This window comes from Plectropomus leopardus, chromosome 9, assembly GCF_026936395.1.
Source record: "Plectropomus leopardus strain MGB_pleo_1.0 chromosome 9, ASM2693639v1, whole genome shotgun sequence".
Classification (NCBI taxonomy): domain Eukaryota; kingdom Metazoa; phylum Chordata; class Actinopteri; order Perciformes; family Serranidae; genus Plectropomus; species Plectropomus leopardus.
In genome coordinates, this window is record NC_142184.1 from 17,738,502 (window position 1) to 17,765,815 (window position 27,314).

General features: G+C 39.7%; 1 protein-coding gene across 3 annotated transcripts in view; it reads right to left on the reverse strand.

Moving 5' to 3' along the window:
* Window positions 1-27,314, reverse strand: part of cacna2d3a (calcium voltage-gated channel auxiliary subunit alpha2delta 3a) — a 149,373-nt gene that overhangs the window by 84,098 nt on the left and 37,961 nt on the right. For all 3 annotated transcript variants that reach the window (XM_088082117.1, XM_088082115.1, XM_088082116.1), the window contains exons 4-5: window positions 20,110-20,169; window positions 1,091-1,253 (exon numbers count right to left, since the gene is read on the reverse strand). In XM_088082117.1, the coding sequence (XP_087938243.1) occupies window positions 1,091-1,253; window positions 20,110-20,169 (223 nt within the window). The remainder of the gene's footprint in view (window positions 1-1,090; window positions 1,254-20,109; window positions 20,170-27,314) is intronic.

A 27,314-nucleotide genomic window follows, 5' to 3' on the forward strand; every position in this document is an offset into this window, starting at 1 on the left:
CACACTGACTTTGAAAAAAGGGCCCAGAATTTGATCATCCATCATGTAAAATCTTGCTATCTGAGTTTATTTATTCTATTTTCTGTCTGAACACCTGCTAACCTCTTGGCTGAAAGCAAGTGATACACATGAAAATATTAAAACATGTCAGTGCTTGAGCAAACAGTAAAGAACATGCTGCACTACAAACTTTTGTAAATTCATTTCACGGGAGAACAATTAAAAACTGTTTCCAAAAGTTTTAACGCATCATTCGAAAACTGTTGCCTTCCACAGAGCCATGCCTCTTAGTCTCCCTTTTGCAGAACCGTGATACTTTGCCCACCAACGAGCTCTCTGCAGTCCCAGCCAACACATCCACGTTATCAGTACCAGTGAACAAAGCCTGCAAATCTAAAACTCTTAACCCCCCCCGAGTGTGTGTGCAATTCTACTCATTTGCCTGTGAATCAAATCAAAATTACTCTTCCTCTACCTGCATCAGCCTGCCAGCCTCACTCCCCTAGTCCTTTCATTCAATTCCTTTCCATTTCATTCACTCCCCTCCCTTCACTCTCACTTGCTTTCCCTCTTTTTTTCCACGTAGCTGTAATTAATCTGTTGCTCAGCCCTTCCATCAGTCTGACTTAACCTACTTTCTTTCTCATTTGCTTTCTCCCTCTTGCCCCCCCCTTTCTCCATATAATTTTTTTTGCCTCTGGTAGCTGGGTTAAGCCGACATGACATTCACTCTGTCCGCCGAGCACTGAACAAGGCCATGACTTCATGGGTTGGACTTGAGTTGATGGTAAATTAGCAGAATGTCTGATTATTTAACTGCTAATTAAGTCAGTGTGTGGCAGGGATGATCCAAAGAGTTACAGTTAATGAACTCAAATCCTCCTCCGCACACAGGCGTGTACACGTTCTAACATACTAACTGTTGTACTGATTGTCGGGGATTGTTGGGGCTTCAATTATCTGAATCATTGCACAATTCAGCAAGAAGATCAGGTCCTGAGAGGCTAAGATGTATTGTACTTTTGTGGTGTTCAACTTTTCCGCACAATTTTTAAGTGCTTTGTCATAAATAAAGAGGAGGTGAACGTACCTTTGTTGTACATGTTGGTGGGCACCTGGACCACGCTGAGACTGAGGTTGACTGACAGGTTATTAAAGTGGTCATTGGGTTGCAAGATGAATTCTCCGCCCAGCTCGACACTGTTCCCCTCTTCATCCACCTCATTGATCAACACCGCATTGAAGTATTCATACTGGAGATAAGAAAAGAGAGACAGCGATGACATTTGCCACACACTTAAATACATCTAAATACTGTGGTTTACTTTAACTTCAATACATCTCTTATTTTCAATATGTTCGACTTGCTGAATCATGTTGTCACCGTATAAAATGACTGGGTCACTCAAGTGCTGAGTCAGACTGTAGTTTGCTACTGTGGTAACCTGAAACCCCGGATCATCCCAGACGTGCATGATGTTACAGTGGAAAGCTGCTGAGTTGACGAATCTCTCCTCCGCTCCCTTCCTAGCCAGATGCTGCATGTGGTGCTCTGCCTCCACTGTATTTTTAGTACTGCGCATACTGGGGAGACTATTAATAAATCATAGAGCAAGATAAATATAGAGCACATGGCTCCCTGCATCCCAAAGGCTCTGAAGTCTAAGGTACCACACAGGGGCGAAGCCTGCAAAAGCTGTAGCTGCTGCAGAACAAAAAGGCGACAAAGAGATAACGATCCTCGAGCGATTTAAAAGACAATGTAACATTTTAGAATAAAAACCCAAAGGCATACATATCTTTGAATGTTTACATTTAAATGAATATGCAAACAGAGGAATAACACTTAACATTACATCATGTAAATTCAACATGAAACCAGCAAACTGAAGAATCATCTATCTTGTGTTTTCTCACTCTGTGCTCTGGTCACAGTTCACTGAAGTGCAGTGTAATAATTTTTTTACTTAGTCCGCCTATAAAACTTAACTTATTAAGAAGTGCTCTTTTATCATTAAAAACTAATGTGACTTTGATGACATCTGAAATCTGAATCGGGTCTCAATTTAACACACTGAAATTTACTTTAAACTCACAATGAATACAAAATTGTTATCTTCAAAACAATTTCAGTTATGTAGGTGGCTCAGATAACAACTGATGTCAAGAGATTAACGTCTATTTCCTACATAAAGGAAAGGTGTGTAGGATTTACTGAAACCTAGTGGTTTTTACAGAGAGACGAATTATCCACAGAGGTCTCTTCCTCTCCAAACAAAAAGACCAGGTGAATTAAACCAGTAACATCACTGAATAAAGCAGTTTCACATTAAAAAATCAGTGTTTTTAAGATGCTGTTTAGCTTGTCCCAGAGGGGCTACTGACAGCATTGGCCGACAGGGAAATGCGAAAATGGCCTAATCTAGAGTCAGTATTTCGTTTGTCCTTTCTGAGCTACTGTAGAAACATGGTGGTGCAACACAGTAGACTCCTGTGTAGACATTAACAGCTCATTCCAAGGTAAAAAAAAACCCCAAAAAAAACCAAACAAACAAAAAAACAAAAAAAACTCAGCAATTCTAATGTCCAGGTGATTATACAGCAAAGAAACCTCTTTTTTATTATATCATATTTCATTTCAATCCTACACACTAGACCTTTGAATGAAAATATATATTTACTTTTCTTATTGTCAACAGCAATGGCAGCAGCAGCAATTCAATCCCTTGTTCAGGTGAACGGTGGTGATTACGTGGCTTAAGGCCACATTGATTTCTCTTGTAATGACCAAGAGAATAGGATTTGAAAAGGGCCTCTGGGGAGAATGAATTGCCATTCTCAAGAGTCCAATACAAAGCCCCAGAACACGTGTTATCATTCAGAGGGGGACAGACACTCTCTGGACTTGATTTGTCAGAGACTGTTAAGGCTGCAGGACCAAGAAAAGGGTGACAGCGAAAACAGCAGAGAGCACATGTTTAAAAGCCAACATACCTTATTTATTCACTAAATCCTGACACAACATCTTTTATAACACTGCAACTCACTTCAGTGGGCTCATTCCTCTGTACACCCTGAGAAACAGCACCACCCTACTTTCTGTATTCTAGCCCCAGTAACCTTCATTTGGGCTAAATCTTTCCAGCTCCTCCTGAGGAACACCATCATCCTCTCAGCCTGGTGCAAAACACAGATAAAGCCATCAAATAGGCTGGCAAACGCAGTGCCTATCGGTGTAATTAATCAGGCTTGATTAGGCTTATTAGCCTTTTATCAAGGGGAACGCTGCCATTTCAAGGTGAGGGAGCATAGTGTTGCATACTTCTGCCTATATTTCGCCTACTTCCTTCCTTCCTTCCTTCCTTCATCACCTTCTTCTCAATCTGCTGCCTACGTCTTTCTTCCCTAGTGTGGACACAAAACTTAAAATGTGTTTTCAAAAGAAGAAGACTGTATTTTCTGTTAGGTATGGGGTAAAAATGAGAGGGTGGGGAAGGCAAAAGGGTGCTGAGTGTGGCAAAGTTCAATAAACAAACACATGACAACCTTTCTTTTAATGCCAGTCAGTGAAGGACATGGGTTTCTTTAGTCAGCACTTAGCTATGTCAGCACAAGACATTGTTATGCAACTCACTTTTGGGTCTTGACCCACCAATTGTGATAATTTGATCTACATTGACCTTTACAATGTTTGGGATAGCAGCCATTTTCTACCACCAGTATGGTACCTTTTTTTAGTGCAACAGGGTGAACAGAATCCAAATGAGCCATCTTTGGCAAGGACTTTTTTATTTGAGTTTTGCTGTGAAGCTTTTGGGAACCACTTCAACCTTGTGTTTTTAAGGATAGGCAAAAAAGTAACAACTGAGGAGAGAGACATTTCAAAATTTCTTTAAAATGCCTACTTTAAACCTGACAGGTCAGCTGTGACAGGAAACTTCTACTAAGCAAGTAAGCAAGTAAGCAAATAAGTAAGTGTAAGTTAGTGAGTAAGAATTTATTTAGGCAGCAATTTTCAAAACTAAAGTTGAAGTGCTTCACAATAAATATTCAGTATATCAATCAGGCATTATAATACCAAACAAAAAAGCCATGAAACAGTATTCACATTAAAACAACACACTATAAAAGCAAAGCATCAGTTAAAAAAGCTTTTCCTATCTCTGTAGTTGAACTATATTTACCCCATACAAAAGTGAAGAAGACAAAAGAAAGTCACTGAAAGGAAAAAGAGGCAAAGACAAGAGAGCAAGCAGAGAATAAAAAAGAAAGGACAAGATAAAGATAAAAGGAAGAGGACAAGACAGTGCAGACTATCACGATATGATAGGATATGATAGGATAAAATATAACAAAATAAAAAGGCAGAATAGGAAACAACAGAATACGATGGGATGGGACATATCAGGTTACATTGAGGCAGCTCTAGTACGTATTTTTATACCAACAATGCATCACATGTCTACTTGTATGTGAAAAAAGTATGCTCATTATGATGAAACCACAGATAATCATCACCTGACTGCAGTTAACCTTAAAATTATGGCGCTGAGCATCACTCTTTTCTCACCACTCTCAAGGTGTAGTTTTTGCAGCTGTTTTAGAAAAAGGCTCTAAAAAAAACACTGTAAGCTACGTGTCCTGCTTCAAAGCACAGACGGCCAATGTAATATTTAGCATCTAAGGAGACAAATATTTTCCTCAGGAGTTAGTAAAGACCCAAAACAGAGCTAAAAGGAGAGTGAAATTGCGACTTATATTCACCAGGTGTTCAGAAACATGATTCAGCACAGCTCTGTATCAGCTGAATGTGTAAATAGGCAACTATGTGCTCAATCTCCTATATCAACTTTAACAGCAGGGGAAAAACAGTGTTGTGTTCATTGGGCCTAATACCTTTTATAATTTTTGAATCCTTCTTGTTGGATTTAGCAAGCACCTTGAACTGTGATCAAAAGAAACTGTTGCTTTTGGCATGAGACAGTGTCCGGTGACATAAAACCTGGTGGGGTTGCAGGAATGATGACCTTCAGGCAATGAGAAAGTCTGGCACAGTTTCTCAATGCAGAGAATTGCTTATGTGTCCTTTTCACCCAGGTCTTGCTTCCTCTGCACCTGACCTCTCTACCTGTGGCAACTGTATCTTTACTCCCTGCCAAACAGGGACACAGTGTCCAGAGCCAGCCTTAATTACACCTGACTGTCACCTTCACAACCAGTCCAGGTCCCTCAGTATGCTTTCTCCAGTCCAAAGAAAGCCACACAAAACACACATACAAAGAATACATGAAAAATAACATTATTTTACCTTCAACTGAAAATATACCTTTTTGTTGCTCTGTTAGTTTGAATAATGTATTCATACTTTATTCCTTCAATTTCTTTGGCTCAGTTTGAGTCAAAATATTGATCCTTTTTAAATCATTGAAGATTCATAAAGCACAAATTAGGGCCCTGACACACCAAGCCAGTCAATGTCAGGCTGTCATTGAGCATCTGACACCCTAGTTTTTGCGGTGTGTCCTGCACCATTGGCACTGGTCAGCCCCTGTCGGCTGTTAATCAGCTGATTCAGCATGTTGAATTGGCAAAAGGGCTGGCAGAGCCCTGCAGAAAGTGAAATCACTTGACTGTCAGTTTAGTTCAGTGCACAAGAAGAAAAACAAACTGCTAAAGTCAAGATGGCGTGAGGTCAAAATAAACTTTGTTATATTAGATGGTATTTTTTTAGCCATTGAGCTGCAGAAACAGTTCATAATTGTTTGTGGTATTGTTCACTTGGGCATGGTAAATCTGTTTTGTCATTTCAACATCAGATTGTGTTGTTAGAGTGTTATCTTGCTAACTAGGCTCTTGAATCTGTCCTGTCAGTTTCCAGTTTCCCTTTTGAATGATGAATACAGACTTCAATCACCTGCTGGTGAGGAAAGCTTTGTCCCTCTCATGCAGGTGTAGGTGTAATATATGTGCTAGTTGGCCTTTGATGCAGTCTTTGCGGTGTGTTTAAGTGCAACACTTTGGCCAAGGCACAGGCGACGTGAGGCGATGCAACAGTCGGCCTTTGTTGCTACTAGTTGTTTGTTGTTGGTTTGGTGTGTCTGGGCCTTTATCACCCAATAAATAGTGTAAGGAGCAAGCCTGTAGCTACAGGAAGGTGTAAGAAGACATTTTCATGAGTTATGAGTCAGATGTTGTCAGACTTTCTTGTTGACAGACAAAATAACTTTAAGTGCAGAGGGATACATGACAAAAACTTGATTTGACCTCAACCTAACATTGTTAGAGAAAATAAGGATATTTAAAAAATTGGGGGCACAGTTTACACAAGATGCGCAGACTCACACATAAAGAGAGAGCCAACTGCACCTGCAGGAGACAAGGCCTTACTGCAATTTCACTCTGCTCCCTTTCTGCCATTGTCTTGTTAGTACCTGTTCTATCATTTTCTCTCTCTCACTTCTTCTGTTTCTCCCTCCCAACCTGATTTATCCCTTTCCTTTTCTGGCTCAGCCTGTTTCCTTCTACCCATTGTTCCCTCGCTGAATGCAATCCTCATCAAGCTCCTCACCACCCTCCATCTCCTCCCGGTACTCAACTCCAATGTGCTCTCTTACGGATGCAGCTCTCATTGGCAAGGTTTGGATACTATCAGCTCTATCTGTAAGACCATTGTTGCAATTGCCAGTTTGTGTCTGTCTAGTCAACCCTTTCTATCTGTTTGTTTCTCCCATCTCACTGGCTTTGCTCCATCTTTCCTCTCTGTCTGTATGGTAGGTGGAATAAGAAAATGAGATACATCTCAGTCCCTAAATAAATGCAATTTTCAACAACTTCAGCTCTTTTCTGTTCACATGCAGACAACAGAAAAAGTTTATTTGTTAAAAGCACATGTGTACATGTATACTGGGCCAATAACTGTCAGACAAACATGCACAGCCAAACACAAAAACAAGTTTTATAACGGCAGTAACTATCTAAAGATCCAAGACAGAAAACAACAGTTACTAATGACTCGAGAAAAAATTAGGTTGCAGATGTTCTGGCTCTATACTCAAAGTGTCTTAAAAGACATTGAAAGAAAAGGCAAACACAAGAGAAAACACCACCAGAGGCATTAACTGTTAAAAGTATCAAGAATACAAAGTCAAATAAAAAAAAGTCAAACAAACAACTGTTAATGAGTCTGCTAATAGACTTATTTAAATTCACAGCATGTGGGCTTTAATTTTGATTAAAATTGCGCCCATCAGCTTTTGAGTTTCAGTAGTGTGGGAGTGAGTGGGTGTGTGAAGGGAGGCAGGGGCAAGCCATGGTGTGTGTGCGTGTGTGTGTGTGCTCCCCAGCATTGATTGAGGCCGTGTAAGTACAGTTTGTGTGGAAATTTGTGTGTGTGCATGTGTCCAAGTGTGGGTGTATGTGTTGAGTAAGTCAATTATGCCATTCCAGCATTACAGTGAAGGAGTGCCCAGTGCCACTAATGCAGTCCCTGATCATGGTGTTAACAACCTGATCTTTAACGTTGCAGTGCATTACGCTGAGAGATCGCACATGTACCATCAGCACCCACTCACTCACTCAGTGTGGTACAGACAGAGAGGGAGAGGATGAGGACGGGTTACTGGAGGTAAACAGTGGAGCATATTTCAGTTCACTACTTTAAAACATCAGCCCAAAGAATGGATAGTTTTATGGTGTTATATGTATATTTTAAAATCAAAATGTCATTGCTGCATTGGCATTGATATGTAGCACAAAATAATAATGAGTCATAAATTAGAACTCTATCTTTGGTCTCTGCCCAGTTTGTTTCCTAACATTCTTGTCAGTGAAAACCTTCTAAATTCTCTCTTTTTTTTTTAAATCCTACAAAGTACTCCACGAGAGCAAAAAAGTAGGTAATACAGATACTTTACACACAAGTATTAGAAAAGCAGAATTCAACGTTGCCACACCGATACATTTTGCTTTATCAAGCCAAACCCAAAAAGTGATTCAGTACATCATCATTTCGGGTATCAATTGGTCCAATAAGTTCTCAACTACCTAACACTGTTCATACAGCGGATCAATTAGTTGATTGAAAGAAAATTTTATTTAGAACTATTTTAAGAATTGCTTAAACATTTCAGACATATTTTTAGCATAATCGCAAGACATTTGCTATTTTTTTATTTTATCTATGAGCTTACTTGCTCAATTTATTTAATAATTTATGTGTGTTTTTCAATTTTATTTATTTGCTAGATCAAAATATGACAATTTGCTGCCTTTTATTGTCATAAATAATAATAATTAGATGTCTTTGGGTTTTGGACTGTTGGTAAATGTCACTATTTTCTGACATTTTATGGGGAAATAAAACATTTAATCAATCAAGAAAATATAAGACCTGACTATATATCACTGCAGTGTCATTATGCCTATCACCTGTGATGCTACATGCATCAACTAATGTTTGCTCTGTCTTATTACAGAAATAAAATGCACAAATCACTATGATAGGCAGAGAGAAATCATCAAATTGGATATTCAAGGAAGCAACACTGATTTCTTGTACTTATTTAAATAAAGAAGTTCAAACATTAAATGAAACAAATCTGATACTCACAAAGTAACCATAACAGTCTAATCTCATTAGATTTTTTAATCACTTTAATTTATTCATATATTTAACTTTCTCTTATTTTTTACTGCATTTGTATGTGCTTTCTTGAACAGTCTTTCAAATTAATTCTAATGATTTCTTTTATGTAAGGCACTTTGAAATAGTCACGTTTTTAATTTATGTTAATTCAAGGGATAATTTGCCAATTTTCAACCAGATTTGCATCATAACAATGTGGCTAGTATGTGTAACTGAACTGTGGTAAATGTCCTTCCATCTAACCAGCTCCCAGATCTCCCAGCTCATCTCCCAGCTCAAATTGGCACGTGATTTGGCTCTTGGGCTGTTGCTTCAACAACAGATTCTACATCCTCATTTTTGAATGCCCGCCATGGACACAAGGAGGATTGACGCAAATTGAGAGAAAGACCCACCCCTTTCTTTCACTCACTTTATCTTAAACCAAATAAAACTTGGCAGTGCTAATCCAATATAAACCAGTATTATTTTACTGTATTGCCTATTTCTCTCCTTAAGTGTCTTTGGCTGTAATATGAGAATTTGTAAACAGGAGGTGGGTGCTATACTGTTTCCTGTATTGTAAAAATGGAGGCCAAAACACCAAGATCAAACTGTAAAATTAAGCAGCACCACTCAAATAAAAAACAACATTCTGTTAATGCATGGTCTATTTCTCATCTAGAATGTTTTCAGGAAAATATTTTAGCTTACCGTTTCACTGTAATTCGAGATTTTTTGTGACCTTCCAGCCACCATATTGTTTCCTTTTGAAAAAATGGATAAGATGGCATTACGTCTTCCACCAGCGAGAGCGTTAATTGGTTCTGTGCAGTGGCGTGCAATTTGGTAGTTGTTGGTTTTCTACCTCTTAAGCAAATTTGACTGCCACAGCCCTTTTCTGTATTTCCTCTTGTCATGTAGAGCCAATTTTAATTTCATCTTTCTACTGCAGAGACAGCCCAGTTTTTTTGAAAGGACCATCTTTCCAGAAGTGAAATACTTCTTTGAGTTAAACTGTATGTTAAGTTAGGAATTATGCTACATAAAAGAAACTTGTTTCAGCGCCTCTTTAATTCTTCCGTAATTTGATCTGGTTTTGCACAGACTGGTCAGAATCTGTTTGCAAACCCTGAGTGAAGACTTGTGCAGGAAGGTATCACAGCGAGGCAAACACTTAATGTTGACTTTAAATAGGCCTACTGCTATTTCCCTGCAATCATTGAGTGGCTCTCGTTGATTTCAAGCTGGTGCACAATGTCACTGAGCAATTATATTAATGTAAGCTGCTGGAGTGTAACTCATTTACTGTAAGCTTCTTTTTAAGTATTTGTGTCTATATGTGTGTGTGTTTGTGCTTTTTTAAATTACATCCTTAGTTATAATGGCCAAAACTGTGTTTGCAAAAAACACTTGCACACATTTCAGTAAAAGCGTATAGGCAAGAGTCTAACTTCCCTAGAAACACACTGCAGCTTAGCATCATATATGCACTCATTCACACATATACAGTATGTTAGTGCGTGACCCACATGCTCATGCTTCACATTCAAATAAAAACACTCCTGTTGATATTGATAAATACTCTTGCTGCACAGTGAGTCAACAGCCTCAAGGGGAAGAGAGAGAGAGAGTGAGACAGAGAGGAGACCTCGTGTGAAGCGGGGGGTTGACCGTGTCGCTCCACCCTCCGGTGATCACTTTTAACTCGAAACTCCACTTCGACTCTCCTCTTTTATTCACCAACCTCCCTACTCTCTCTTCACGCTCGGGAAAGGGGAAGACACCACTCCGAGTGTGAAAATGTGACTGGAAAACAACCACGGGGCACAGATACAGGTAATCAGAGAGTAAACAAGACAGCAGATTGAGTAAATATCTCGGAGGAAAGGTCAAGTAGGGGTTCATATGCTGTGCTTAAAATCCTTCTTCATGCATTTTAAACTTTATGTTTACCCAATCTGAGAAAAATCATGACTAAAATCTACAGCAGCCATGTGAGGCTATGATGCTTGTTACAAACCTCAAAACAAATTGCTGCAGAGTGTGTGAGTATGAGGTAAATAGGAGCACAATTATTGTTATTGTTATGAACTGGGATCAATACAGATTGTATTTCTGATATTAAAAGTAATACTTACAAAGCATTTATTGTTACTCCCTGAAAGAGGCATCACTTCTCAATTGTTCTTCCTAAGGTTTGTATTTTTTTTTCTTTTTTTATGCAAAGTGAGGAAGAGCCCTTGTTTTAAAAGATAATGTTTTTGGGGCATTATCGCCTTTATTTGATAAGAAAGCTAAGCATGAAAGGGGGAGAAAGAGGCGATGAAATGCAGCAAAGGGCAATGGGCTAGAATTGAACCCACAGCCACTGCGGCAAGGACATAGTCTTTGTTCACAGGGCACCAGGTGAACTATTGGCCGTTCAAGAGCCTTATTTACACAAAGATCTTGTGATAGGGCCACAACAAAGACTCTTCATTCCACTGACTTTGCTTTTTTTACACAGAACCGAACAACCTATAGCATGATGCCACCTCCTGTGTTATTTTGGATAGCATGCCAGCACTCCAAGAGCAAAAGAGGCATGTTACAAAACAGCGTTGGCCTCTAGTGTGACATATAACCGCACTATTCAAACAATACCCATGGCTAAGGCTGTGCAATTAATCCAATTTCAGTTTCAATTTCAGCTCCCAACAATTAGAAAAACAATGTGATCGAGACAAAAAACATTTTTTTTCCTACATTCTGTTTTGCAAGTGTACCCTTATTTTGACTTGTGCCCTGAAATCCACATGCATGCGCATTTTTTCCCCTCCTTCCCTTAGCCTAAGCTCAACACTTGCAATGGATACTACCAGCAAGGCAAGTTGTATTAGCATGAGGAAAGATGACAGAAGAGCAACAGCACTGAGCAAATTAGGCAGAACAAATTCCGTTGTGTGGGAACACTTTGGATATGAGGCGTCTGACGTGGAGCAAAAAAGAATAAAATGCAAGATTTGCTACATAGTGATGTCTGCACCACATGGTAACGCATCAAATATTTTTATGCATCTTTAGTTTAAACACAAAGTGGCCTATGACCAAATAATAAAAAATAAACCAGAGGAGAAAAGGACAACCCCATTGACATCCACCCCAACACAGTCATCAGTTAAGGACACATTATAAAAAGCAGCTCAATAGGAATTAAATTAAGGAATTAAAAGAAGCTCAATGGGAAACATGACAATAACAATCAGATATCCCTCCTGTATTGACCCATGGAGGTTGTTCCCATCTTCTGCTCTGAAGGTAACCTTGTTGTCTCCGAAATTCATTTTCGGTTGCTGTTCATCTTCTGTTAGCTGCTAACTGCTGTTAGCTGCTTTTTAAAACACCTAGCAGTAGGTCTCACATAGTAACCCACCATCAAAACAGACTGCCAGCTTAAAGGTGAGACGACTGTCTCCCCATTTTACGATTGTGCATTTTATACACAACAGCGAGGTCGAATAACAGCCCGACATTCCAGCCTTGAAAACGTAGTGTAAAAGGGGATAAGTACAGAGGGTGTTGTATATTGTACCAAATGTAAATCCCATTGAGATAATATATAAACAATTGAATTGTTAATTGTTATCTGTGTGATGCACCATAACTGTTTGATCCCCAGGCTCAAATCCAGTTGCCTGTCAGATTTCTAAAAAGTGTTGCGTTGTAGTTTACTGCATGTTAATTAACCTAAAAATAAACTAGCAAATATTGCAAAATCTTTTCACCTTACATCACCTTACTACTGATTATATTTTGTTCTGATTCTTGCTGCTTGACATATACGATCCAAGCACTGGAGTAACAAAATGATAAGAAAGTTGGGACAGTGTACAGGCATGAATTTGATCTGAATCTGAGAATTTGATCTCTCGGATTCATAAAGAAACTCTGTCTTCTGAAACAGATTCATTCTTAAAATAAGTTTTCTGGAAGCTTTTGAATGTTTCTCTCCTTAGGGAACCTCTCTGAACTCTTCTCTGAGACTGTAGACGAAGGTACCTTGAAATGCTTTTTGTCTGGAGTTGGCAAGCATTGTGTGTGGTGTACTTGTGCATTATATATTGGACAGTGAAAGCAAACTCTTGAATAAAAGGCTTTAAAAAATCAAATCTTTGCATCACTGAACATGCATGCCACAGGACAGTGACGCAGAGGATACTCTGGACACACAGGCATTCACACTCAAGTCAATAATTTTTGCCAGTAATAAGAGGAGCAAATTGGCAAATCAACAAGCATGCGGCCACCTCTCTGCACTCCATGGTTATACCCTAGACAGGGGAGCTTGAGAACAAAAGACAGAGAGAGAGAGAAAGATTAAGCATTTCGCTCCCACTGCTCCCCCCAGACTGGGGCTACACTTTCAGTCAACATCAGGCTTGGCAATTGGCTGTTTGTCTCCAACCTCCAAGGAAGGATTTGATTGGCTGCAGAGGGCATGGGAGACTGCTCTCTGCTTTCCTATTTACAGTACATGAGCAGTGCGGGTAAAAGAGCAAGGGAGGAAAATCGCAGCAGATTACCGTGCCAATTTCACATGGAAGCAGAAGAGCTCTGGAAAGGATAGATAAGGAAATTCCTATCAAACCGCTGCCAGCCAAATATGTATCCAATAGCAAAAAAACACACAAACATTTTATAATAAACCCCCGAATACTGATGGAGGAGGTTTCACCCTACAGCATGGATGTGGTATTTTTAGCACAGCTGGTGATAATTACCATCTATTCACCATGTTCTGCAGTAAAAGGCACTATTAGAAATGCCACCATCAGAGCAGCACAGACAAACACACACACACACACACACACACACACACACACACACCTACACAGGTGTACACAAACAGCACTACAGTAAAAATGTACATGTGTATCCATATTCATGCATGTAAATAGAAACAAACAAAAAGCGATGGCAGCTTGTGATCAAAACTAAAGAATGCTCAACCATTTTATTTTATGCTCAGGCAATTCAAAACACAATTAGCGATGAAAAATTAATGGCTGCGACAATTTGCCAAGAGGTAGTGCAAAACCTGCTTAACAAAGGATAAATACACACACATTCATAAAGAATCAGACACAGAGATGCACCCGCACGCTATGAGCACAGTAACATGGATGCTGAACGATAGCCAAGCACAGACATTCTGTTTCTATCACTATGAAGGTTGAACTGGTGAAGCAGGGATTAATTTGTGATGGATGTCAGAAGTAGAACCTCCCACATTTGGACAGGGACCCTCTTTGCACTTCATCTGTGACTATCAAGATCTTTTTTTGTAATTTTCTGGAAAATCTGATGCAAGTGGTTCTGTCATTCCTTTATTCCCCATTGATGTTATTTATATCAGCATAACTTTACCTGTTAGACCCTCAGCAGGCCACACTGGCTTCAGTAGATCAACAGTGTGGAGATAGCTTTAGTAGCACGAGTGGCCAAAATGAGAAGGGAGAGAATGAAGAAGATGGAGAGGATGAGAGAACACTAGAAGTGTAACTTTGGAGCATTTGTTTTGAAAAAAAATGAAAAAGGTAAGCACATATGTTTTTACTCACCATTCTGGGCTTTTATGGATGGATGTATGGATTATTGGTTAAGGGGTTATATGTAGTGTGACTATAAATATGATGATAAATGTGATGATGAGTTTACAATGCTGGCAATATATGTATGAGAATTTTATCATATTATTATATCTGTTAGAATAAAACTATGCCTTTTTTGCTTGTGCTGATATGAGTATGGATGACTATGACCTGTCCTATAGAGTCTGTTTATACCTGGTATTAACATGCATCTCGATTGATCCGATCACAGGTGGACAGCCCTAAATACAAGTGTAAATGCAATAAGAGCATCAAACTCAAACCACTTGCCAAGGTGGTCTGGGATGCATTTGACCACTTATCTTTTGTAGTGTAAGCGCTAATGAATCCTGATGCATCTCAAACAATGACTACATCACCGATGCAGGACGCTAACGCTCTATAAATTACAACACTTTGGATGAAGTGTTTTGTAACTGTCCTTCGTTTAACCCTATGAAACAAGACATGCTTATGTGACTAGTGAGCATGCTAGCAATACTATGAATGTAATAGGTGTGTGCTGGCGCTTTGACTTTTTAATGGAAGTGACACAGGCAGTAACAAAATCTGAACATAAGTGGTTAACTGGAGAGGGTGATAGACACAGGTGTAAAACAGCGATGAGTTTCAGCTGTCGGATTATACAAATGCATGCTATTACCAGGTATCAACAGCCTCAAGGCAATGAGCACTGTGGCTTTATGTGTTTTAGGACTTCTTTTGCTCTGTGACCCAACCTACCAACTTTAAACAACTACGCTCTGTAATAAAATAACACTGCATCATACACCAATTGGATGTGCCATTAAGTTAATCACTGATTAAAGTAGATTATATTACTTTGGTTACACACCATGCCAACAAGCATTTGGCAGGTACATGTAATTGTCAATATTACGTTAATTTATATCCTCCATCAACTTCTCCTTCTCTTTTCCTCTTTCCCTCTAATGATAGCATACTACATATATAACACAAGTATGTTGGTATAATATATCTTCTTGTATAGTTATGTTTTGGCTTGAATGTGGCATCTCACACTGTTCTAGACGTTATAAAACTCTACATTACACTATAGGCTCTCTATCAGCCATTATCAGCTGTGGAGCAGTTTCATTAAAGCTGAGACAAAAGGACACTCACTTCGCCGGGCTCATCTCATCTCCGCCAAGTAATTACTGGCATAAAGCACTGCTGTGAGCCCACACAGTGTTACTGCCCCTCAAGCAGCATATGAAAACACAAACTCACACAGACAAGTGTCCATAAGTGACACACACTTGCGTATGCACAAACACAATGTCCACAAGAACATGCAAAATAGTCGCCGGACACAAGTACATCTCTGTCAAGACAGTTTTGTTTGCAAGCATCAACAACAACACTCACATTCAAACTCGCAAGTAAAGATAAAGCAAGACACATCGAGTGCAAAACCTGTCTCTTTATGTACTCCCTTTGCTCGGGCAGTTTTCAACAGGCAAAATCTCTGAATTTACTCTTATTTAAATGACCTATTCCTTTTCTAATTATACTGTGTGTTAAATTATATGAGATGTTTCTTTAAACTGACAGCAGGAAAGTGAGTGTGTGTAAGGGTTGAGTACCGTTCTCATTTGATAACGGTACCAGTACTTCGAAATCTGTATTGGTACCTAACAGTACCATATTTTGGTACTTTAATTTTTTACGTAATAACGACATTTTTTTTTATATTTGTAAGTTGCAGCCAACATGCGATTCTTCTCAACGGCCCTTTTCCAACCACACATTAAAGTAAATCTCTATTTGTATGCTTGCTTTTGAGTGTATGTGTTTGCTCATTTCTGTCGCTCTCTGTTTGGATACAACTAACAAATATATAGATTAAGTATGTAATTTAAAAAATACCATCACTGACAGCAGCAATACTAGGCTAATTCTAAAATAAAGTAAAAAAAAAGAATATACACCAAATAGACCAAAACTATCGGAGCTACAGCAAAAGTTTCAGCTCGCTGGAAAGTTGACAGAGCTCCTTTGCCTGCTTCCTGGCTTCAGGGCATTTTGCGGCGGTTCTAATCGGCCGGTCTGCAGAGCTCCTTTGTCTGTGCCGCAAAGTACCCTGAAGCTGGCAATGGAGTTCTGAGGGCAGCCCTCCCAGCTTCTGCAGCATAGTGTTTCCACCTCCTGTCCCTGTTACCCAGGTGCGCTCTTGGTCACCAAAATTTGGTACCGATAGATTTTATGTGAATCAGTACACAGTAATACAGAGGTAATTTAGCGGGTACCCTTAAAAGTACAGAGTTCAGTACCCAACCTCAGTGTGTGTATTAGTTTCTTGTTCTTTTGTGAACTTCCTTTACAATCAGGTGAAACGTGGGCTGATAGTCTACACTTTTCCAAGATCAGCTAATGTGCGCACACACACGCACACACACATACACAGTAATTTGCAATGAAATGTTACAATCTTTCCTTACTGGCTCATCTCCTGGTGTACAAACGTTGCTTCTATATACATTTTCCAGACTGGTTTTCAAACCCAGAGTGAACTTATTGCAACAAGCTGTGGGTGATTGCGCAGGTGAAGCAAACACAATTGTCAGACAGAGAGAAACTTTTCCAATTGAAAAAGAAAACACAATTTCTCTAAACAAAATTGTGTCATTATGGTCTCAATTTGGACTTTTCAGTGCAAAATTGACTTGACAGAAGCACTTCCTGATTCTTAGGAGCTTAAACTCTACATTAAGTACAGCTGCTTATTTTTTTTCTTACATCAAACACCAGTATAGCTGCAGCAAATCTCAATAAATTATCTCAATGTGATATTGCGTTATCTATAAGCCTGCAGCTAATGATGATTTTTTATCATCAATTAATCTGCCAATTATTTCCTTGATTAATTTTTCAGTAACAGAGTATCCTCACATCAGCAAAGCTGGAAACAGTATGCATGTTTGGAGTTTTTGCTTAAAAAATGGGTTAAACCTTTAATAAATAATCAAAAATGTTGCTGAGTATTTTTTTTTTCAGATTAACAGTTATCTACATTCAAATATTAATCACCATCAAAACCATATATGCCTGCATATTCCAAGTCATACTCCCATTTGAAGCATTTTTGAAGTGTGACAGCGAGGAATTTTCAGAGGTGGAAATTGCAGGGCATGTGGAGAATCAAGCAATAAAAACAAAAAGTATAAAAGAAGGGGTACTGTGAGAGGAAGACTCAGAGCTGGACAGCAGTCAGTTGTTAAATTTAGTAATTGATCCACCGTAATGGCCCATGACAGCAGAAAACCACAGGGCATTGACTGTAATGCCTTAAAGAGCTGACAGAGTAAACACATACTCAACGCCACAGGCAGAGACACAGGCGCACATAAGACTCACGCCACACACTTTATAAGTAGTTTAGCAGCAAATACTCCAAAGTCGGCTTAGCATCACATTGCTTCTTTAAAACTCAAGTTTCTGCTGTCGCTCCTCCTACTTTAATAAACTATGTTCTGAGATGTGCATGATGCACAGCAAACTCAGGCAAAAACATCACGAATGCACTCTCTGTCTCTCTCTCTCTCTCTCTCTCTCTCACACAGACACACACACACACACACACACACACACACACACACAACACAACACAACACAACACAAAGCTGCACTCCAAAAATGAAAGCTGCTCAAATGGATTTGAGGCAGAACCATGAGAGCAGAGGCTGGGTTTGGGGGTGTGTATGCAGATATGATTAGCTGAATGCATTTGCCCAAGTCTGCAGAACTGAGGGAGGAACTCCAAGGGAGTAGTTTAAATTTTGTTGAGTTTTTGAGTAGGAATATGACGGTGATATAATATCATAAACAACTCATGGTTTACATTTCAGAGCCAAAATATGTTTGTCAAGTAAGTAAGTAAAGTCTGGCATCAAAACATGAGGATTAATTGCCTTACCTCTGACAAAATACAGTATATACGCTGCTTCCCACATAGAATTCAATCTTTGGTTATTACTAGTATACATCTGTAGGTACAATCATGATACCTTAACTGAGTGGTGGATTTGTTGCCCTGAGACTGTAGATTTGGACAAAAACACCTGGGTGAGCTAAATTCAAATTCTATATTATATGTTTATATGTACTTTTTTAATGTATTTTAGATCCCTACTTTAGTTAACAATGAGGTTGGGGTTGAATTGCCATTTGTATTTTGATATTTACAATTACAAGAAGAGTTATTCAATCATAATGGCTGACAACCTAAAGCAGCACACCAGACTGAGACTGTGAACAATGTACCAACTGTGTGCAGCAGCTATGTGTGTATGAGAAAGAGAGAGACAGAGAGAGGGAGAGACAAAGAAGGAAAAGTGAGAGCACTAAATGATGGAATGATGGCAAAAACTACAACCAGCTGTCAACAGATTAGAACGTCTGCTTTTTGCTACCAAAAGAAAGCTCTGTTCAAATGCCAGTGAACACTACAGCTGCTATGATTAGCTGATTAATCGACTGACAGAAAATACAATGGCAAATACATTGATTATCAAACAATTGTTTCAGTAACACCAAACCAATATTTATTATTGATCCCATAAAAAAATAGAAATAAAGTAGCTTGCTAGAAACCAGTCAAGTAACTGTTAAGGGGTACTTTGTGGCACTAATCTTCACATTGCCAAAGCTATTTTTGGCACACACAGCACATCAAACTGAGGACCAAGGCGCTGATCACAGGGCAGTAACAGCGTGAGCTACGTTAAACATATATGATGAAAGATTTTATTTAAAACATTGTCTGGACTCGCACAGAAGTAATCCTTGTAATCATTACTAATGACCAACTAGAAGTGTTTAGGTGTAATTTTATAGAGACTGGGCTGCTCCATACCTGTATTTTCTTCCTATTTTCAGGACATTTATGGGTGTGTACCCCCACTGCGCTCCGGCAATGTCAGGGCTTTATAAAAATGTAGTGACTAAGAGCCAGATTATAGGCAGCAACAAAAAAATGTAGCAGGGTGAAATGCCAAAAGAGACTGAAATCTGGGGTTGGCTTTTACTTGTACTTTTGCTGGTGAGCATGTTTAAAAACAATAACCAACATCTCTATATGGTATACATTAAACATTACAGCATTTCCAGGAATCTGTGCCAAAGGTCCTCCAGGACTTTGCACCATTTAAAACAGTAGTTTACAGCATTAGAACAACTCCTCATGATCTCCTCATAAGCTCTCAGTCATTCTGACTTGTGCTCTACCCCCTGCAGAAACCTGTCTATTTAGTCTATTCTGGCTCAATGTGACGTCCCGTTGTCTATGTTTTTGTTTAGTTATCCACAGAATGCAACATCATTAAACAAGATGGACCCATGAATCCACAGTAAATGATCTCGAACAGATGTTAAAGGGTCAGGGTGGATTTCTTTGTGTGTTCAATTAAAAAAAAACACTTATGTGTATGTAATTGTCTGTTTGTTTGGAATGTCTGCTCATGTGGGACTGTGTGACTGTGGCAGACCGAGACATATGCTGACAAAATGATTATAGAGAGACGTGGACAAACACATACTTTTAAAAGAGAAAAGACTGTTAAGCCCAGTCAAGCGAGACAGACTGCAGAACAAGATTCCTAATGCCTTTTCTCCCTCGCTCTCCTCTGTTGTGTTTACAGAGGCCCTTGTCAGCCGCTGAGCCTTTTCTCTCACTGGGGTCCAATCACAGAAGCACTGGCTTCTGAAGGATAAATTATATCAGCAGGATTTAATTAATGAGCATACGAGAACAGGGAATGAACATGTTGATTGTGATAATAGTTGTGTGGTCAGAATATACACTGTAGATGCAGACTCATATACACATACCTGCAGGTTTGGATCCTCCTCGTGCTGTAGGTGGGCTTCTTCTGCTGCCTCGACCAGTCTCTGCGGGAGGGGAGGAGGAAAAATATTTTAGCACAAAAGTGAATTGATTAGTAGGTCAAATAATAATAGGCAGAGAAACAGACCTGCAGAAAGTAGCTTTGCAACTGGCTTTTTAAGTACCCCTTAGCACAAGAGCAACACTACAGGACAACCCCTCCGGACACACACATTCCCACATGTACGCAGATAGAGGACAGACATTCGGCCATCTCATGAAAAGAGGCTATTTTCCTAAATGGTTCAGCAGTAGAGGTAATGACTGCCTCGGGTTTTCTGGACACTACCACAACAAACTCCATCACCAGTTCATGCTGCTTTACGCATGCACTCTCACACACTCAACAACACACACACTTTACACACAGACAGACACACACACTCACTTTATCATCACCCTCTTGCTTCTACCGTCTGCTGTGTGTGCCTGTAGGGTGCTGTGGGTATCTCTGTCCCTTTGAGTCAACGTTATGCTCTCTCTCTCTCATGGGAACTATCATGTTTTGAAAAACACTTTTTATCAAAAGCAGACAACATGTCACTGTTATTGCTCTCAAATGAAAGATAATCTTTTTAAAGCAAATTTCTCCCTGCTTTATGACTTGCATCTTTTGTTTGGTGGCAAACAGAGAAATATTATAGCACCACATAAAACCTCAAACCGGGGTTCCCACATAATTTCTTTTGACATATTTTTAAAACTTTTCCATGACTTTTCAAGGTCCCATGTAGATTTTATTTTCTTGCCCCACTCATGTGGCATTTTTCTAACATATCAGATTAAAACTTCACGTAATCACACGTAATTTTAGTTGGCCTTCATTAAAGGAGAAACAGAGTGCAGGACGGTAGTGAAGAAACGTATGTGATGTTAAATGAAATGCTGCCGCACATCGACGCAAATTAGAGCTACAGTGTGTCAAGAACTACGAGTAAATAAATTTGTCTTTATGTTACTTTATGTGGAGGGTTCTCTATGGAAAAAGATTTTTTGTGTTATTTCATTTCACAAAGGAAACATTTATACTTTCCCATGACATTAATTGCAGAAAAAAAGAGCAAACTGTACTCATCTGCAAAACTTTATGGGTGTGTTTGTACTGTTATATCATCAGCACAATATCTTTTTGTGAACTGGACCTTGCAACCAGGCAGATAGTCGTTACAAACTATGCACAATTCATTGTGCTATTACCGGCCACAATCCAGTAAATGGAATGCAGCATATGGTGGTAATGAGCGTCATTATGTATTATGAGTGCAAGGGATATCATGGCTTTGTTGATCGTGTTTGGAAGATTGAGGGGGGGGGGGCAGCACAAACACAAAGATGAAGATAAGATAAGATAACATAAACTTTATTGTCCTGAAGGAAATTTGTCTTGGGCTAAGGTGTTGAGTGCAGAATACATGCATGAGAGCCCCGGGTCGCCAGCAGTGCAGCGCCACTGGAATATCATGCTTTTGTAAAACAGCAAGAGGAGAGCAGCAGCAGAGGTGATTTTGCACATGACATGGAGTCTCTTCCAGTATTGTTTATGGGTTTTATGTTCATCAAAAATAAGTTTATTTTCTGTCATCAATCACTGATATTTGAATCTGTTGACCTGTTCAATTGTCTTGCCATGGGTGAAAATGGTGTCCTGTCCAGTGTTCGGTGTGTTTGATGTGCCAAAGACTAGTTCTGTTGTTTTTGTGGTGGAGGCAGTTTTCTGTGTACCATTGTGTTAAGTGGCAAATGGATTGTTGATAGGCTGTAACAGAGTTATTGTTGCTGAGTTGTCCAAGTATGTCAGAGTATGTGAAGTGCGTATGTGGTGATGGGTAAAGGGCTGATACAGTCAGCTGCATAGACGGTGTAAAGGTCTTGGGAGGCTCCAGTGTTGGTGATGTAACTGTGCCAGTCCCTCTGGCCAGTGGTCTGTGGGGAAATTGTTAAGTTATACTCAATCAAAAAAACTCTACGGTAATAATGGATGGCATACAGCAGAAATTCAAACAGGCTAAAGGTGAAGGGCCTAATAGAAGGTTTTTGGGCCCTGAGTGAAAGCTTCAGGGCTCTCACATACACAAGCACTTCTTTCAACATCCAACTGTGATGCGCATGGTATGTTCTCATAGCAAGCCATTTCTCTCATTCACAGCTGGTCCTGGTGTCTATGAGTTTCGGTAATGCACTTCCATTTCACATTTCCATTCAAATGGCTTTACCCGTAAAACTACTGCAATCAGCCAGCTTATTTCAGCTGAGCCATGTGTGAGTGTGTGTGTAACTGTGAGTGTGTGTGCACGTGTGTGTGTGTTTTACTGCTGCTGTGTGTGCAGGCGGGCTGTTTTGGGAAGTGAACACTGTAATCTAGAGCCCGGCCAATCATTTTCTTCACCATAGCAACACACCTGGCCATTGCATATCGTTGCATATCATTCCGCGGTTGCTTCTGTGAGGCTGTGGATACAGGTTTACATTCATTCAGCTTCCTTTCCTGCTCTGATTGGCTGAGAAAGAACAGCAGAAGACACAGCGAAAGCCTCTGCGTCCTCTCCGACCTGGACTTCTTTAGATCTTTTTTTAGAATCGAACAAGAAACTCTTGTGCCTATGTGAGAGCATGTGTGCATTCGGGCATTAAAAGGCACCACAAAAACCTCAGGCAGGTGCATCTACTGGAAATCCACAACAAAGCATGCTGTAGGAACAAACAAAGGAAAGGACGGCGGAATAAAGGGAGGATGAGAGAGGAATGAGGGAATAACATTATCTAAAGGTCTGAACGCTTAGCCTCACACTCTCAGCGAAATGTCAGATGCTGCCTGTGAAGCCGATGTCGATAGAAACACACTTTTCAGCATTTGCGTGTGGGTGATGGTTCGTGTGTGTGTGTGTTAGCATGTGCATGTGTGAGTGTTAATGTTTTTTTCTCAGCTGACACATGTTAAGATATGAGACCTTTGACCAACTCTGTCTAGCAGCCGCTTTTGCAAATGTCAATCATTGAATGTGAGCGTATGCAAGGATGTCAATGGGTGCGTGATGGAATCTGATTAAATTTGATGCATGTATAATATTGTGCAACATGGTCTCACTAACTTGAAATACTGACACTTGGGCAATGTCCCTCCGCATTAGATATCAACGTGCACAGGTACCCTTTAGCAGCAGTATGTGATGCACCGGGAAAAGGCGTTTTTTTTACACGTCAAGCAAAAGCCGTAAGCAGGGGTGATTGATGGTTAAAGAAATTACAGACTTACCAACCAAAAGTAAGCTGGGTTTGTTTGGATTGTTGTGGCCTAATATGCCTAAGTTTACAGCTGTTCTAAAAAAAAAATGTGTATCGGTGTCTTTCTCTAGCCGCTGCCACTGATTTGGAGCTTGTTATGTGGGCGGATAAAGCAACAGATGATTGCTGACAATCAGATGTTGCTGTCATTCAATGCAGCACTCAAAGACTGTCTCCATGAGCTGCTCTCCTCCTGCTCTCTCTGTGTGATGCTAGCTGTTAGCCATGTCACTGTGTGTATGTGACTCTGTCCCAGGTACAAAGCTCCGGTCCCGCAACAACAGTCTCACGATAAACTCAGAGAGAGGTAGAGACCGACTGAATCTGCCTGAAAATAGTAAAATTTGTGGTGAAGTTGTGGTGATGGGACAGAACTAAGGGGTTGCAGTGAATTCACAGGGATTGCCTGAATTAGTGTTTTGTGTTGTGATCACATCATAACATCCTAGAGGGATTATATGATTATATCACCTTAGTAAAAAAAACAACGGGTACCCAGAGGGTTATAGTTTGACTTGTAGTGTCAGTATATAAAGAGTAGGGAGTGAGAGTGTGTTGTATGTGTGTGTGTAACTATCCATAAGCAGTTGTGGTATGGCCTGTAAAAATGTGTTTCATATAAAATGTATATTATCTCTCCTGTGACTAATAAATTGAGTCTATTAATCTGCCTTATGTGTCCATTGGAAAAACTGGCTACAACAATTACACATTACATCATTATCATACACAGCCAATGATAATTTCATGTCCACTGAACATTTACACACTTGATTCCCACCTGTGAATAATCTATTCTGTCATATTATTCATGTAGTGTAACTTACCATGCAGGAAGATGGGAGTAAAGCTCTAGGGTAAAAATAACTTGCATAGTAGCAGGGAGTTTTTCAATTGGAAAAACAGATTAGAGATAAGTAGGTACTACTCACTCCTGTGAATTTCAATTCCAGCATATCACAGGGATGAACACTCCAGGTGGTGTGTTTGTCTTTGTGTGTGTGTTGTGTCACTGTGGGCATACGCAGATGTGTGCGTTGTCTGCCTGCGTGCATTTGTGTGTGTCTCGCATATATTCAAATGAGCCTGCCATGTCTTTTTGTCAATAGGTGGTCCTGCCAAAGTGTATGATGCAGTTTAAAAGGAGAGAGGAAATGACTTTTTTTCTCAAGTCATTCTGTTGACGCTCTGGCTTGGTACGAGATGACAGCAATAATTAAACTGGCACAGTCAGAGAGGCAGGCCCTGTTGTCTCCCTGAAAACACACGCACACGCCCGTACACAGACGTACACAGACACAAGCTTTCACTGCAGCTGACGGGGTATAAACTGAATACGCAGAGCTAACAAGACTCACTGTGGTAACTGGATTAGATTTGTTAGCGCTAGAAGAAGAGTCTGGCATCTCTACCTGATTACAGATCCCTGATGTGTTTCTGGCTGGTCTCTGTCTTCACTACAGAGCTTTGATGCTCAGCACAAATCTGATTAGACCCAACCCAACTGGTCTGGTCTGGGTCAAGCTCCATTTTTTCTTAATTCTCTCTGGCTCATTTCATTTGTCAATTTGTTTTTTAGTTTAAATCAAACGTGTTGTTTTAACAAGTTCACATTTAGCTCCCGTTGCATTGTTAGCTCTTTCTATAGCTGTGTTAACACTGCAAGCCTTGGTGCTCAGATAGGATTTATTGTTCAAGTGTGGTCAATAACAGACTCCAGTGTAAACTGGTCATGGTTTTAAAGTGACCCGCATATGAAAAAGAACAATAACATGATGTCACACACAACAGGCTTTCATATTAAAAAGCAAGGAGGCCACTGAAGTCAGTGTTTACGGTTTCATTCAGAACAAATCAGCAGTGTGGAAATATTTTGGATTTCTGAGAAAAGGTGGGTCAACAGACAAAGTGCATCCCATACAGAAGCAATGTGGTTACAAGATAAAGTACTCAGAAAAAAACGAGGAACTTAGCTGGGCATCTCACTATACTAATTTGTTGCTCTCACTATGGAAACATAAGCTGCTCTGTTTCAACAACTCTATGCTGAATAAACATAAATGGATGCTGAAATTAAAATCATACTGTTTTGTCAGGAGATGTAGTTCCTTTAACCAATGGCGAGTAAAAAAGATAGAAATAACTCATATAATTTCTTAATTTATGAACAGAGGAAAAGTCCATGAGCCGCTAATTTATGCAAGTACTTAAGCTAATTACGGTGACTAGCAGAAAAACAGCTGTTTGGTCTATGAACCGTATACTTTGGTTAAATGTTTTTAAAACATGTTTCATGTTTGCTGGTGGAGTCAGTTTGAAAAAAACTTCAACAATTACAAGTATTTCATGTGTTGTTGTTTGTTTGTTTTTTATTTTTATAAAATGGGTGGCAGGTTCTTCTGTTGCTGATTGTATTATATATATGTGTTATATATTGTCACATATCGATCATAAGCCACTGACTCAAAGTGAATCGGAATTGTATCATGGCAGACTTTAAAATATCAGCAAATCAAGTGTTGTTTTCCAAAGAATCAATATAACATTGTGTTGAGATGATTTGCATGCCCATTTTTTATAAGTTAATTTGTAGTGGAAGCCAGTGAATTTGAGAGGAGAATGAGGACAAAGATGAGGAGAAAAAGAGACAAATTCTTAATTATGGCTTTTTGTGGAGCAATGGCAGCTACTTCTGATGGAGGTGTATGTGAAGGTGGAGTCAGAGCCAGGAGTCGTGGGATCTTGAAATGAATGGCTTTTATGAAACTGATGTTATCCAAAATTTCAGGATGCTATGGGCTTCTTTTAACTAAATATGTGAGCGCCTTTTAACAAGACTGTCTTGGCAAAACACTCAGTTTAGGCATGTTACGAATAGTCGTATGAATTCCGATGTACCTGTTCAGACTGAGGTCGCATTGCAAAATAATCTGACCTGTAACTAATTTAGGGAGAAGATATCAGATATATGTGACTTGTGCTGTCTGAAAACAAGTCTGATTTGGGCCACTTTTGCCTGCAATCTAAACATAGATTATGATACCTTGGAGCTGTCAGATTGTCCTTAGTGATGCACATTAAAACAGAAAATGATGCGTATAAAGGAAAAATTAACATCAATTAACATCAAGATGAGCAATGACAATGACATTGTCAGCATGACAAGAAATTAAAATCTGCTTAGACAGACTGCCATGATAAAAAATGTATATTTTGATCAAACTTGGATCCAAAGACAGAATTATCTTTGGCTCTGACCAGTTTAGACACTGCTTCTTTGAACCTGAAAAAAAAATTGACTTCCCTAATGTTCTCCCAGTTCCCCAGTGTAAGCTGAAGTGATGTCTTCCCCCTCGATTAAACACAATTTCCGTTCCTATTTCATCATTTTTCATCCCGCCCCCTTCCACCCGCCCAGTCTATTTCTCTGACATTTGGACTCATCTCCCCCCTTTCATTATCTGACATCCTGTGATTATGATTTGCCTGACAAAGGATTCAGCTTGTTTACACTTTCAAAAGTTCATAAACGATCCCCCTCATTTAGCTGTCAACTTGATTGGCTTATTGTTCTCGCGCCGTACTTGCTGTGTGGTTTCCTGACGGCTGAAGCCACTGACCTTAACAAATGCCTATCCATTATGAATGCAACACTAAGGCCGTAAAAGTTAGCGAAAGCTGTCATATACAGCTGAGCAATGCTAACAACCACCGTCACAGAGGCAGAGGAGGGTGGACGGGGGGTCACATACATTATTGACTGGTTGCGGAAGTCTTGGACTTTTTTTAAGCAGTACATTAAGGCCTGCCTCAGCACATTCCCTCCCCTAAGAGGAAGGGAGGGCAGTGGCCTGAATCTGAATGTTCT